The sequence below is a fragment of the Colossoma macropomum genome, unplaced genomic scaffold, assembly GCF_904425465.1.
Source record: "Colossoma macropomum unplaced genomic scaffold, Colossoma_macropomum, whole genome shotgun sequence".
In the NCBI taxonomy this organism is placed as follows: domain Eukaryota; kingdom Metazoa; phylum Chordata; class Actinopteri; order Characiformes; family Serrasalmidae; genus Colossoma; species Colossoma macropomum.
The window spans coordinates 25,267,821-25,283,499 of NW_023494787.1; the positions used below are offsets into that span (position 1 = coordinate 25,267,821).

At 40.1% G+C, this 15,679-nt stretch overlaps 2 protein-coding genes across 2 annotated transcripts; both read right to left on the reverse strand.

Moving 5' to 3' along the window:
• Positions 1-299: 299 nt before the first annotated feature.
• LOC118805065 (protein FAM167A-like) lies at positions 300-2,400 on the reverse strand. The gene is made up of 2 exons (XM_036565670.1): positions 1,585-2,400; positions 300-694 (listed from the first exon to the last, which is right to left on the reverse strand). The coding sequence occupies exons 1-2, from the start codon at positions 1,798-1,800 to the stop codon at positions 569-571; spliced, it is 342 nt and encodes a 113-aa protein (XP_036421563.1). The 5' UTR covers positions 1,801-2,400; the 3' UTR covers positions 300-568.
• Positions 2,401-5,242: 2,842 nt separating this feature from the next.
• Positions 5,243-14,438, reverse strand: krit1 (KRIT1 ankyrin repeat containing). Its single transcript, XM_036566623.1, has 17 exons — positions 14,297-14,438; positions 13,742-13,888; positions 12,992-13,148; positions 12,341-12,433; positions 11,750-11,879; positions 11,210-11,453; positions 10,302-10,417; positions 9,498-9,641; positions 9,095-9,251; positions 8,726-8,833; positions 8,395-8,551; positions 8,096-8,247; positions 7,761-7,927; positions 7,573-7,660; positions 7,190-7,396; positions 5,744-5,860; positions 5,243-5,619 (listed from the first exon to the last, which is right to left on the reverse strand). Exons 2-17 carry the CDS (start codon positions 13,838-13,840, stop codon positions 5,530-5,532), a joined length of 2,226 nt encoding a protein of 741 aa, XP_036422516.1. The 5' UTR covers positions 13,841-13,888; positions 14,297-14,438; the 3' UTR covers positions 5,243-5,529.
• Between the last annotated feature and the right edge of the window lie 1,241 nt (positions 14,439-15,679).

The window sequence follows — 15,679 nt, forward strand, 5'->3', positions numbered from 1 at the left end:
TGCCTACTGGAGCCAGGTCTTCTGAGTTTTACTGTATAAAATTGATAAAGAAAATGTTAAATCCTTAAAAATGTGTTTCCTTTGAGTACTGTTTTACCTTACAACACCCTGCATGTACCTCTCTGACATGGATGTATTTAAAAAAATGCTTTAGGTCAGAATCTTATCTCAGAACTATCATTGTACATTGTGTCAGGCACCTGGTAGCGTATTCATAGCCATTTCATGTAATACCTTTCCGTGAGGGAGCTTTTAGAGGCATTAAACTCTTCAGACGTCTGGTTCCTATCAACACCATGAACTATGTAAGTTTCTCTAGAGTGACGCATTTCACATCAAACATCTGAACAACTTTGTTTACATCTTATCGGTTTAATTATGCAGAAAATCAGTTGAATTCCCTTTTAGAGATTTTTCCCAGAACAGTACATCTAATCCAAGAGCCATTTAGGAAACATTATTTGAAGAGTATTTTAAAAAGCAGAGGAAATGGAGCTGTGGAGACAACATTAAACCACTGTCCATTTGTTCAGCTGATGGATGAAATCTCTGTTTCTTTGGTGCATGGTCAGTGCTGGTCGCTGCTGTTAGTGTCCAGCAGAATTGGGCTGCTCTCCCGCCGCAGTCTCTGGATCTCCGTGTTGAGGCCCAGCAGAGTCTGAGCCAGCTGCCGGTCCTGCAAGCGCATCTCCAGCTGCATATTAATGACATTAAGAACACATAAGCATTTCAGCACTGTGAGCATTCAGTCCAGTCAGTTCAGGACGCAACAGTGCCTGCCCTGTGGAGTTTCTAAAGAAGTATTTTAAGGCTCATGAAAAAGAAAGATTGAGCTTTTTTTATTAGCTTTAGTTATTCACAACCTTCAGTGAGCTGAACTGCATTGCTAAAATGCATTGTGCTCTTCACGATCAGGTTAACTTGTTCACATTTTTTTAAATCTTCTTTTCTTGGTAACTCTGAGAAACAGGCCTAAAATCTGTTTGTTAATTAATTTAATTTTTACAATTCAGATATATAAAACATTTATTATTGAGTGTCATTGATTGATTGTCTGTTTGTATTACACATACATAAAAGAACACCAAAGCAGTGTAGCTACTGGAGCATTAAATAACTCAATATAAAACATGATGAACTATATCTGAAAAAGCTCATAGCCAGTGTGAACCACACAAAGTGTTACTACAGTGAACAGTTCTTGCCAGGCAATAAGAGAACTATCAATGGTTATAGCCTTTATCCTCTGGTCTAGTGCATAATGAACATTTGTGAAGTGTCCAAATTGCTGTATTCTTGGACAGAGGAGCTTTGGAAAGACCTGCTTTCTTCATACAATTCAACATTCATCATTTAAGCTTCAGCTGCCCCAGTGGCAGTTATGGAGAAGTTATTACCCTCCAGAATAAAAAAAACCTGAAGTAAGTAACACAATGTGCTTTTCATGGGGAGGAGAGAAGAGAGAAGATGCTCCACATCCAGCCCAGAAGACATGAGTTAGAGTTTAGCATGATCCTCACATATGAATTTGCAAGACCTCAGAAAGGCTGCTAACCTGTAGCTGAAGAAATGCAACCAACTTACCAGTTCTGATCGTAACCAGCTAATTGCTCCATCTATCTTGGCTCTGCGTAGCTCTTCATTAGCCTGCAAACTCCTGCCGACGCTGCTCGGATCTGTGCTGCTTTCAGAGGAGGCTCTTGGCTCTGCTGTCGTTCTGAAGGCGTGCAGAAGTTTATTCTTGATGTTCTCCAACACCATAATGGACACTGAGTCCTCGTACTGAGTCTCCGGGTTCATGGTGATGTCCACAAGAGCAAGAACACTGAACAAGGGCTGTGTGCGAAGATGCCCTGGTGGTGGTGCCACTATTGGCCCTCCTCAGGGGACTGCCTGCTTTTCCACTACTCACATGCACATCTTCGGTCCAGTGTCTTTCATCAGGGTTTTTTTTGTCCTTATCCTTTCTCACCTCTTCTTCTCCTGTCTTGCAGATCTTGTACCTTATATTCACGTTTCTTTCACTGTGGTGCTCCTTTCTTCCTCTTCTCCTGTACGCTCTTTAAGGTTTATTCACTGAAACATAGAGGATCTGTCAGTGGTGAGCAGCAAGTGTTTAAGTCCCTCTCCCGTCTTCGGCTGGCTTGTTTTGTCACTGTTACTATGGAGAAGCAGCCCCACCACCTCCCCTCCCTGCAGTAACCCCAATAAGAATGGAGGGACATTGTGGACAAAGGCCATTGTTGCGTCCCAAAGAAGTGAAAAGGTGCAGGGGGGGGCCTTTCTCTCGCGCTCCCTCTCTTCTTCTCTCTCTCTCACTCTCACTCTCTCTCTGTCTTTCACTCACCCCCAACTACGAGCCCATTCAGCCTTTGTGTGAGAAATGGGCTGTGAGAGAGATCTCAGTCGAGTCTTTGTGATGGAGTACAGTGTCTCGACAGCTAGTTTTCCACTGACCTTTAGGCGGGGTCTGCAGCCTGAAAGGGCCCTGCTCGTCACTGCCGTACGTCAGACAAGTCGGCAGTTAAGAAGCTGGAGTCCTGCGCTCTTTCAATAGAACACTGTGAAGCTCGCTGCAGGGAAACAGAATTAACACTTCTGGGTATAAAGTAAGTGCATTCTCCTCAGGGCAATGAATCCACAGCTTTCTGGCAGCCTTGACACCAGCCCTGGAAACAGAAACAGTACTCCAGTGTGCTCTCTTTTAGGGTGCAACCAATGCTCACTACCAGAAAGCAGCTGGGAGAAGGAAGCGAGGCACCAAGACTGACCGAACCGGTCAACTCCCAATTGGTTTCTTTTCCAGGCGTGCTGTCAGGAACAGAAAGAGAGATCTGGGAATTGTAAGGAAAACCCTACTTGATGGGTGGAGGCACCTTTATTTCAACTTGCGGACAGCTTGTTAGGCGTTCAAAGGGCAGTTTCCCTGTGCTTTGTAATGTAGAGCATGAATGGTTTCTAATATCAAGCTCATTGTGCAAATCTTCTGGATTATAAAGCGTGAGAGAGTGAGAGAGCATGAGAGAGTGAGCGAGTGAGCAAGTGCGAGAACCAGATACAAAGAGAGTAAGAAAAAGAAAGGGAGAGAGAAAAGCAGAGTAACAGAAAGACAGAGAGAGAGGAAAGGGGAGATAGTAATGATAATACTAATAGTACTACTACTTTCGGTAATAATAATAATACATCTCCATCTGCATAGCAATATTTAACACTTTGGATATGAACAAAAAAACATAAAGATAAATAATAACTATGTTAAATAACAGCACAATTACAAACAGGAGAAAATGAGCCACAACACTTTTAAGCAAAAGAAAAGCTGATAAACTTGTTCATGTATTTGCTACAAGCAGAGTTGATTACTGTGATGCTCTTTTTACTGGGCTTCCTAAGAAAACAATACTTCTTCTACAACTTATACAAAATGCATCAGCACAGATCCTTACAAAAACACAAAAGAGAGACCATATCACTCCTGTTTTGAAAGAACTGCACTGGCTACCTGTACTGTTCAGGATAGAATTTTAGATTGTACTAGCAGTTGTTACGGCTCTAAATGACCTTAAAGCACCTATGTACCCCACAGAATGTCTGTCTGTTTATGTTCCAGCATGTGATCTTAGATCTGTAGATACTGGCTCTCTGCTAATACCCTCTGCCAAATACAGAAAACATGGAGAGACTGATTTTGCTAATTCTGCTTCTAAACTGTGACACTCAGTTCCACCTTTTATTAGAAATTCAAGCTAAAAGTGCACATTTAAGAAAACATTTGAAAATGTATCTCTTTAACCCCTTAACAATCCAAAGTCAATAAACATTAAGGCTTATTATTCATTAACTACAGGGACTTCAATGCAAACTAATGGAGCTTTTCTTATGTTATAGAAGTGTATATTAAAACTTTGTGCCTGTTTGGAATTTAGGGGTTTTAACCTAATTCTGTATCTCCTTTGAATGTATCTTTTCTAATCCTAAGCATTTGCAGTAAACTTGGCTCAGTTGAGCAGAGTGATCTGGACAGGCTTCAACAGATCAGCGAGATATGTCAGAGCTAGACCATTTAGACCGTTTAAATGTCATAAGCAAAACCTTGTAGTCAATGCAGAACTTAACAGGAAGCCAGTGTAAACTGAATAAGACCAGAGTAATATGCTCAAACTGTCTTTTTCTGGTATGACTGCTGCATTCTCAACTAGTCGGAACCTATTTAGAGAGACAACAAGCCAGTAACAAGTTATAGTAGTGTAATCTAGTACTTATGAAAGCATGAACAAATTTCTCAGCGTCTTGTATGAATAGCATTACTTTTTTCAAGTAATAAAACACAGTCTTAGAGATATTACTCATATGAGACTCAAATGAAACGCACTGTTACACCAGGGTCTTTGTAGTTTTTGGTTGCAGAAACCATTAAAGTGAAAGAATAAAACTTGCAACTTCTTTTCAAGCAGAAAGAGAGCAAGAGAGAGAGAGAGAGAGAGAGAGAGAGAGAGAGAGAGAGATTTAATTGTGGTGCAGAATACTGTGACATTTGCACTGAGGTCATTAGAGCATGTGCAAATGTGAGATTAAGCCTTAAGGTCAATCAGCAGAGCAAAACATGACAATATAACAGAAGATGAATGACCAACCATTAAACTCACAGTGGCACTCGAGAGAAAGACATTTATCGGCCGCAGGACTGCCTCCATTCTAACGGTCCAGTGTGAGTGCTCAGTGAATGTAAATACCATTTCATGCCTTTTTGCTGCTTTTGAATAATTCATAGAATGCAATTGTATTAAGATGAAGAATGTAGTTTACAGGGCAGTCACTCATCTGTGACAAGTGAAGCTGTAAGGTGCCATTCCTCTTTGTAAGAGAGAAACTGCTGGGACTTTTGTTCAGATGTTGTGATGACAAAAAACACAATGGCTCTAAAAACACCGCTTCTGAACAGAGGTAACATTAAACCATGTGATGATTAAGTGATTGCTGCAGATTTTCACAGCTGTCAAGGTCAAATGCATTTTACGCTAAGCTTCCATTCTACATGTTGAACCTTCAGAAGAGAAAACAAACACATTTCTCAGTGATTTGAGTAGTTGTCAGTTCTAGGTCCCTCCATGTGTCTGTAAGTGTGCTGCCCCTTACTGGTAGTGGGTGGTAAATGCAGCTGGTTGAGGCTTGCAATTTTATTTCATTTGGACTTTGACTAGGATCTATTTCCAACAATTAAAAAAGGCAAAGGACATCTGTCTGTGATATATTATTCCTTTTATTAAAATGCAACCATTAAATACAAATATTTACAAGCAATGGTGATAAATTCAAATGAATTATTATAAAATGTATTCCAAACAGAATATCATGTACAGTATGAAAATATGTCAAAAATAGATTACTTTCAAAATTAAATGCAAAGGTACATAATTTTAGTAAAAACACTTCTTTGTCATAAAACGTAGTAAAAACACAAAAGCAAAAAAACTCAATAAGGCAAGGCAAGCCCAACAGGAGTTCTGACCCCGCTGACGATAACGGGAGTTAGCCGTATGCATACTTGTCTGATACTGCTCTGTCATTCGGAGTAATCTGGCCACTCAGCTTCATCAACAACTTTACAATAAGTCCGGCCTGTGGAGAAGATACAGGAACACATTCTCAATCCATTTCACCATTTCAAAGGCTGCATCATCCAGTATGTTCACTAAAGTGAAAGGTTACTTCTAGAAGTATAGTACATAAAAGTCTTTCATACTTGTTTGGTGTGCACTATGAAGTTCTTCTTGTTCTCTAGACTGTGGATTTGGACGTACTGGTCAGCCTGGCCAAGTTGCCACATGAAGGTTCCATACTCAAGGCTGAGATGGAGCACCTGGTGCATATAGGGAAAAATGAATCCAGGTCTTTCAGAGGAAATACTGATGTAACACAAACAGATTTCTTCGTTTAGCTCAGTCAATATGACTAGATGCCTAGATTATGTAATTCATGTAAATACCTTTTTTCTATTACTATGACTGTTCAAGACGCTATACAGTTACATCCTTAATTTGGAATAAATCAAACTTATACACAAAAGAGGTTAATCATTAGACAATAGTCAATAAGGGGGATTTAGGTTTATCTAACCTGCTGCATTATTAATGCTCAGGAAATATCTGAAGTGCACATACTGGGCTTCCACACCAACAAATAAGCAGGGTGCAAGATGGAGCTGGAGTCAATGCTCATCATGACCTATTAAACCCTTAAACTCTAGGTTTATTATTCAGTTATTACTGTTAAGACCTATTATCCAGTACCTAAGATGATTCACTCAGTGACTACTGTGAATATAACTAATACGCAGCTCTGAGAGTGAGAAAGAGAAGCCTGGACCCTCCAGTGGGTCTTTAGAGTTTTAAGAGATTTAACTCAATAAAATGGAATTGAACCTGAGATCACTCTTTATTTATTTAACTTCCAGTCAAAATGGCTGTTAAGCACAAGTTATTCAATATTTCTACACAGATATACGAGCCAATAAGTGAAAAGATATTTCCAAAACTGGATTTCCAAAAACTTTCAAAGATCTCCTAACAACAGTGCAAGACCTGGCAAACCACCAAAACTGTCACCAAACTTGTACTTAATGGTCATTTTGACTGTAAATTGTAAATCAAATGAAGAGTGGTCTCTGAAGGGTGGTCTTTGATCAGGACTGTAGATCACCAAGCAAATACTTTCTTTTGTTTCTCTTTCAGCTTGCAGGCTTAGCAAAGCCCACCACTTTCTTCAGTGGATTAGGGACGTAATGTCAAGACTAGTGAAATTAATGTATACCTCTGTTAAACATAATCCCTATTTGTTAGTTCTGCTGAGTCATTTACAGTTGCTTAAGTGAATTGTGAACAGACATTAACATACTGGAGATACTTGTATCTCAATACGTTTGTACATTGGTACCATACAACCGAACACAATAAAGCAGAATGTTTCCTATTCATATTTTGTCAATGATCAAAGACCACCCTTCAGAGACCACCCTTCATTTAATTTACAATTTACAGTCAAAATGACCATTAAGTACAAGTTGTTTATTTTTGTTGTTGGTGACAGTTTTGGTGGTTTACCAGGTCTTGCACTGTTGTTAGGAGTCCAATTCTCTCTAGATCTTTAAAATTCTTTTCCAATACAAACATGTTATCAGTTATTTCCCCACCTTAGTTTCCATGTTCATGAGGTGTAGGCCTTTGGTGTTGACACCCACATAGACACGGATGACCTTGTGGGTGCTGGAGCTAGCCTTGGTGAAGACCTGGCCTGTGAAGAAGGCAGCTCCATAGGTGGGAATGTCCCAACAGTTCTGCAGGAAGAGTCTCTGAAGGTGGTGCATCTCCTTACTCACCCCCTCACTGGTGCTCAGATTCTAAAAACCCCAATCATACAAATGCCAGTTTAGATTAGCACTCAGTATTATATCAACATGAAAAACCCAGTGGGATACTCTACTAAACTATGGTAATGCAGTGCTTAATAAGTGCCAAGTCCCACCATACAATAAAGAAAAGCTTAAAATGTTTGAATTATGAAATTCAAATCTACCTTATACTCATGAAGTATCCTGTTAGTCCAATGATGTGCTTTACTCTTGACTTTGGATATTGGAACTATGGATTTCAGGTTTTCTTCGCTGTTGAAAACAGTGAGAGTGAGAACAATGCTTCCACATGACTGGAATTTGGAAAATTGAGTACTGCTAACTTAAGCACGCTCCATAAGCTGGGACTTACTTCAGAAAGCCTTGTTTGTGTTTCTTGCTGTCGTAGTTGCCGTAGATGATCTGCAGAAGAAGGCTAGCTAGAGTAATGAGCTTGCTATCTGGTGAGGAGAAGAAGCCTTTGAGAAGGAAATGCCGTGCTTCATCAAACAGGATGAGGATTGACAGTGGGTCTTCAACCTGGAGGAGATATGCATGTAAAAAAGCCTCATGCCTTTTTTCCTTAATTTTTCTTCTGCACTATATTTATAGCAAAGTTTGCTGACCTGTGAGCAACTGGATAAGTGGTCTGGCATTGTACTTAGAAATCCTAGAGACATTTTACAATTCAACAGATTTGTATAATACCTTCTTCTCAACGTCTAGTGGCAGGCGGACATCTCTGCGTAGGAAGAGCTGGGGGTTTTCTCTCTGGGGGTCCAGTGCGGTCAGGTCTGTGACGATCTCAGGCCAGATGCGCAGGTGTTGCAAGGGTTTGTGGTAAGGCTTCAGTTGCAGACCTTAAAGATGATGACAACAGTTACAGGTAAAGTTAGAGTGAGGAGAAACAAAGTATGAATAATTAGTAATGTACTATGATTTTCTTATTCTTTCTAGCAGACGGATAAGCAGGGGTAAGCTGTGTAAGGTGCTGCTATGGGACTTACTGAGGTTCTCTGAGCAGATCCAGATGGTGAAGTACTGTTGGGTCTCCTGCGAGAGTCGCATGCCCTCCATGATCTGCTGGACGGTGGTGTTGTTCCCGTGCTTTAGCTCCACTGAGCGGTAAGAGCCATCCATGCGGTAGATACGCACCTTTTCATACTTAAACAGACACAGACCACTCAGTTTTGATACAATTTAAGTGTTCCAGACAGGCTCATCAACAAATAGAGAACCAGAACTTAAGTCTATGTGCATACACTCCTACATATATGGACAACTGTACCTTTCTAAAGGGTTTATGAATTCATGTCTAAGGTGGAACATCACACTTACTGGTTGGGTGCTGGCTTGTTTGAGGAGTTTCACAGTATCTTCCCAGTTGTTCTGTTTGTTCTCTTCACAGACTTGAAGTGGTGAGCGCTTCTGTTGGTCCTCAATGTGCTTTAGATGAGAAAAGCATAAAACAGTAATCATAATTGGAAAATGTAAAAAGAAGATGATAACACTGGAATCTTCAACAGATGCGCTGACTTTATTAATGAATTGAGGTGTGGCTGTATATAAAAGCATTAGTAAGGTTAAGTTTACATTCATAAATACAAATTAACCTGCTCTCTTGAACCTCAAACCTAACACCTCCCACTCCTGGTTCTAAGCACTAGATCTTAGAATCTGTAAGCTCTGTCTGTTAGTGTGACTTACCCTATCTATCTCAGGGTGCTTCAGAAGGAGCTCCACAATCTCTGAGTGGCCTCCACCAGCTGCAAAATGCAATGGGGAGCTGAGCTGTCCATTCAGCAGGTTGGGATTGCAGTTCCCTTTCTCCAGCAAAAGCTTTGTGGCCTCCACCTTTCCATGCCTGCAGGAACACAACATTCACTTCTTCAATCACAGTCACAATGTGGGTACCACTTGTCGTTCAGATGTGGCGAACAAAAGGAGCACTTAAAATGTGTTGCAAACATTTTTCCATCGACCACTTTGCTAATGAATACACACGATATACCAAGGAATAACAGACTGAATGATAAAAGAGCTGATGTTTTATTCTCACTATTACAAACAAGATTAAACAAGGAGAGAAAATGGAGCAGACAGAACGTACCAGCATGCATAATGAATGGGGGCCCAGTGGTCACTGTCTAGCTGTTTGACAGAAAAGCCACTGTCCAGCAACTTGGACAGAAGCTCTGTGTCTCCCTCACAAGCACTGCGGTGAAGGGGAAAGTCGTCCACCCACTGGCGTTCCCTACAGGACAGAGAGGGCAATAATACATGAGCAAAGCTAACACAGTATTAGATGAACTTGTCACAATAAAAATCTACTTATATATTTGATTTAGTGGCAGCAGCACAATGGTAGCATGCAGACTGCAGTGTTGAGTAAGTCCCTGTCACAACTGAATGATATACAGCACGCAATAAGCTAGCTAATGTTAGACTTTGGCAAAGTAACGATAAGCCTGTTTTTGTTTAAAAGTTTTGTATGTATCCTAGCTAAATCTGTAAGCTATTCACAAGCTTTTCATGTTCAGTGATTACAGTCACTGATACTATACAGTGAGTTTTCAATGCTGATGTGTTTTAGAATGACTACATAACTTATGTCTGTGCACTTTCACATCCTTCAGGTAGCCACTGCTCTAAAATCCTTTTGATAACTAAAGAATGAATGAATAGTGAAAGAAATTAACAAATAATGCAATTGCATATCACAGTGACACAGAGGTATTGAGATTTTGCCACCACAATATCGCTAAAAGGATTCATGTCTACAACAGTAATCACAAAAACACCTTGAAAAATGCTGAACCTCTGAAAATAATCACTTCTGATAGAAGGGGCGTTAGAACTCTTGATAGCTTGAATGTGTGTTAGTGGGACACTGCAGTATCATTAATTCACTCACTTGTCCTCAGTCACACTGGTCATGCTGTGTTGCCATTTCTCTCTTTTTGGAATCTGAATTTTGGAATAGTCTGGAGCTCCCAAACCAAAGTACGGATTAATGATGACTTTATCCACCTACACATCATCAAAAAATAATAATTACAACACGCACACATACAATGAAAGTCAAACTAAACTGGGCTGTGGACACAATGTCATATCTTAGCAGAGCAGAGGTCTTGAACTTCAGTTTGGTGATTTCCCTGCTTTAACACACCAACTAAATCTGACAATAAACCACATAGATGAGATCTGGTGCCCCCCACCCCAAAAAAGTCACTCATGGAGGAGTTATGCCGCATGCATGTCTCTGTAAAAGCAGCAGTAAAGTCATTTTATCCATTTCAGTGTGTACAATTGGAGCTTTCTGTGTGCTACTGTGTTTTCTATCACTATATAAAATAAGCATGAGGCTTCCTCTACTCTTAGATACACTGTGACTTTTTCCAAGCGAGCATCACAGTGCATTCAAAGTACTATGTAGATGGGTAAGCGCTTATTACTGATTTGTTTAATCAGAGTAACAGTGCAAAACTACTGATGTCTGACTTGCATTCTTATTCCTGCATTTGCTTTTTCAAAGTGGTAGTGACACAAACTGAACAAAAGTCTCCCAACATTCAGCTTTGTTAGATCATGCTCCAATCAGGTGTGTTTGAGTAGAGAACTCATCAAACTGTGCGCGACCCCAGCCCTCCAGAGCCAAAGAGTGCTGTAGAGTGTGCTAGCTTGAACGCATACCAGAATCACAATGAGCCCTACAAAAGCTGCTAAGTAAAATACAGGCTGTAAAGAAATTACATTACATAGTCTATATTTGTCCTTAACCCTTAAACGGTACATATTAGGATGGAGCTTTTATCTCACTCGGTTGGTGTACTGCAGGTCTGATCCATAGAGCGGATTCTCGATGCATATGTCTGCCTTCTCCAGAGACATCATTTTGCTCTTGATCTCCAGCGCGGTGTAGCCCATGTGGAGCGGCCCATCACTCTGCTTACTCTCTGTGGTGTAGGCCGGGTTGCTCACATTGGTCTTCACTCGCTCTATAGGAGCAGGTCTGAAGAGTGCAGGGATTGCATGCGGCACACTGTGCTGTTCTGCTAACCACCTGGGGGCAGCACAGACACACAGTGGGTTAGCTACTCTTCATCAAGAACTCTATATTCCAGCTGTCATGAGTTCTGCACACATGGAACATATTTGGCATAACTTCACAGCGTGAAATGAGACATGTGTGATTCACACAGAAAATTACTTATCTGCACTGACACTCAAGCATAAAATACATGGAGGCACACGCAGAGTGGCAATGCAGGCACAAGCATGGAAAACATGCCCTCCATTCATCTCTCAGTGATTTTCTGGTCTCATATATGAGGATGGAGTGTGATGATAAAAACCTACTTGTCTAGGCCAAGCAGCATCTTTGAGGTAATAGAGGAGAAATGGGCACTGGTTTCACTGCACACACGCATGATGTCTTGAAGACAGTAAAAGCTAGGACTCCCAGGGTGATAGACAGGCTTGCTGTTGTCTGGAATGGAAGAGAGACTACAGTTTAAACAAGGAGTTTAAAGTACATTTCTCCTATCAAAACTTATATTTTTAGCACTGTGTTTTTCCCCAGACTACTCATTTCTGCCAAAAAAAGTCATGCAATACGTCATTTCAGGTCCACTTAGTCTTTTTATCTGGTGCATTTGATATGTGAAATGGCTCTAATTTCAGGAAAATTCCAGCATTTTCAATCTAATCTCTATGTGCCACATTTGTAGCAAGTGGTCAGTTACCACAGACCATCAACATGTTTATCTGTACTCGTTGACTCAAAGCCAATTATAATAGAACATAACTTTTATTTTTTTAGAGATGGGTTTCATGTTAACTGATAGTACAATATGGATGTGGCAGATCAAGCTAAAAATACAGCTGTTTTCCTATGATAAGAGTACTGTCCATACCAAGAATAAACATACACACAAAGTGTCATCTTACCTTTTACATTAATTGGCACAATAAATAAAGAGGCTTCTTTTCCCTCATTCTCCCCATCTAGAGGAAATTTCTTCATGTGTACTACACGCTTTCCTGCAACAGAAACCATATGCAAAGTCTAATTAATATTTGTATGTTCCAACATACAATATTTGACTATTACACTTGTCGGGTAGGTAACTCTGTACATAAAACTCTGAATAGGATGTTTTGAGGCTTCTTCTGAAGTTGGCTTCTTGTTCGCCAGCTTCTTGTTTGAATTTTCCCCTTCTACCTTAAATGGTGCAGCAGTTACATTTTGGCGCCAGAGGTACTGGAGGGAGAGCCGATAAGCTAAGTTTAAGCTCATTTTTACACCCTAGTCCTATAAATCGAATGAAATAAAGCATTCAGCATCACTTATCACGCTTGGTATCAGGTTACTACCTCTTCACAAACTGGCTGTTTTCAAGAAAGATACAAGCTAAAAAAGACTAGGCTAGTAACAGTTTTCTGACACAACTTATCATTAGTATTGGTATGACTGGCTGCCTTTCTCTGTGTAAAATTCAAGACACATTATCTGCTGCGGCTTTCTGTGGCCTCAATATGGCTTTGACAATGAAATGATCAATTTTAGCAAACAACCACAAACAAACAGATGATACTGACCTACAATCCCTTGGTTATTTGATATGGGCTTGGTCGCTTCATCCACATATTCAAGAATTGACTTTGTTTTGTCGCTGTCTGCGTGTATTTTGGTCCCTAGAAGAACTTTCTTTCTTTTCTTCTCCTTACCCTCCAGCGGAACTTCAATCAAAAGAATCTAATAAGAAAATTGTGAAAGTAACATTGTTTTAATATTTTTGCAAGCATAATAAGAACAAAATAAGTAAGAATTTGTTGGTTAAAATTACTGTTACTTGGTGAACAAAAGTAACTGAGCTGTTTTAAAGGGACTGTGTCATGGAAAACTTAATTTTTGTTGCCTTTTTTAATAAAAGAGTTTGATGTAGTATGCAATAATTGTTAAGGTATCAAAACATGTCATCCACTCCTCAGTCTATACGGTCCATATGTGGAAACTATGCTGCAAAAGCAGCCTGAATTTAATGTCAAAAACCTTTGCATTTACATATATACAGCTGTTAGGTCCACAGCAGTTTCGGCCCACCTATTCTCACTGAAGTTATAAGGTGTGTTTGAGCTGATTTGAATGAGGAAAACAGTCTGTTTATTTCTATGGCCTAAGGAGAACTTGTTGAAAATGTTTATGTAAAAATGTTTTTGGTACATAAACGTAATAAGTGGATGTGAGGAAAAGAAAAAAGGATATGAGCCCTTTAAATGATTGTGGAAAATCAAAATCACAAAGCTAAAAGGAAGGTCTCGCAAGCGAGCTGCTCCCACAGTCCTTACCTCATAGGCTTTAGCTCGGTACTCCTTTGAGCTGAGGCTGACTGTGTTCTTTGGACGAATAACAGCCACGAAAACATCTTCCAAGTCCTGATTGCCCATCACGCAGCTTTTTAGTTTCTACTACAGGCGACTGTCTTAACACCATGCCTGTGGACAGTAAAACACGCTGTAGTTAAAACCACCAAATCCTTGCAACAACCACTTTGAGGATGTTCAAGAGAATTACTTAGTTAAGTTACTGAACACCCCCGGAAAAACAGCAGCTAGCTAAAACATCACAGGACTAACAAAACAAAAAATCATACCACACATTAACTGCTAATCAAATAAATAGTTTTAGTTGATGATGAACAGTCCGCCACCGCAGCTGTGGTGACAGAGAGCTACGGAAACACGACACGCATCATCGGCCAACTCCTTGCTAGCTGTTTGCCTGCTAGCTGTTTTCTCACAACAAAGCTAAGCTACCTAGCTAACTATTGGTGGATGTCTTTACAACAGTCGCTAATGTGTTATTAAGAGCTTATTACACAGCACAAAACTACGGTAACGTACCTGGAAAGTCTTTCTCACATATTCATCTATTCCGGATTGAGGAGGAGAGCTAGCTATGCTAGTGCAGATCAGATTTCACCTCCTTCATCTTCCGTTCGCAGTGAACACTGAGACGCTGGACAAAGCAGAGCTCCAGTGTTTTTGGTTGTTTTGTTTTCACACCCGTTTTCTAACAGACCCCGCCTCCTGCACCATGATTGGCTAGTTGTCAGAAGCGGGTAGAGTAAAGGGGAATTCCACAGATTTTCCAAAATGTCTGCATAATTTAATAATTAAAATGTAAACAGTGGCATTCAGAGCGGTTTGGTGTGAAACACTCTGTTCTAGACTTACAGAGTTAAGTCCATTATGTTTTGGACAAAGGCGTACTTGTTTTATTTGCTTCTGTGCTCCACAGTCTTAAATGTGTATTCGAACGATTCACACGCCGTTAAAATGCACACGCTTTGATTTTAATAAAGAGTATTTTATACATTTTAGTTTTACCATGCAGAAATTACCTCATACTAGCTTTTGGCCTAAAACGGGTCGGCAACATGCTCCTCTGGAGCCCCACCCAGCTCTTTTACTGTCCTGTTGCAACTACCCAGCAGAATTAGATTTTTAGGTAAAAATAAAATAATCTTCCTTTGCAGTAAAATAAAGCTCTATTGATTGTTCTAACACAGTTTATATTAATAAATTAAATAATAACAAGGAGTCTCGCCCAACCAGCTAGTAGCTACCGAAAAGGGCAAAGAGAAAGATTTAAGATAAATATTGATAATCTGGAGATGAATGGACATGTTTGTATGAGGACTCCAGCTGGTTTCCAGATATGTTTAATCTGCAGCGAGGAACTGTCAAACACTAAAAAGTCACAAAGCTTGAGTCGGCTTTTCATTCGCCAGCTTCTTGTTCTAATTTTCCCGTTCCACCTTAAATGTGCCTGAAGTTGGAATGGGATAATTCAAAGAATAAGCTGGTGAACGAGAAGCTGACTTTGGCCTTGTAAAAAGCTGAGCATTGAGAGACATTTTACAAGAAACTGTTTTACAGTTTTCTGCCAGAGATGCGAGAAAAGTGGCTATAGCTGAGCTAAAGCTTAAAGTAGATCAAAGTAAGTCTGTGTTTTTGTTTATATTACTTTTTTTATCCTGTACTAGAACATTAGCACATACTGAGATATATTTACAGCCAAGATGGAAAGTCCAGTTCATACTGATCGACAATTTCTTGAATGCCAAAGTCTTTTTGAGTACTGTTGCTGACCATGTGCATTCCTTCACGGTCACAACTTACCATCCAGTGGCTACTTTCAGCATGATAATGCACCATGTCACAAAGCAAAAGTCGTCACAAACTGGTTTCATGAACATGACAATGAGTTCAGTGTTCTTCAGG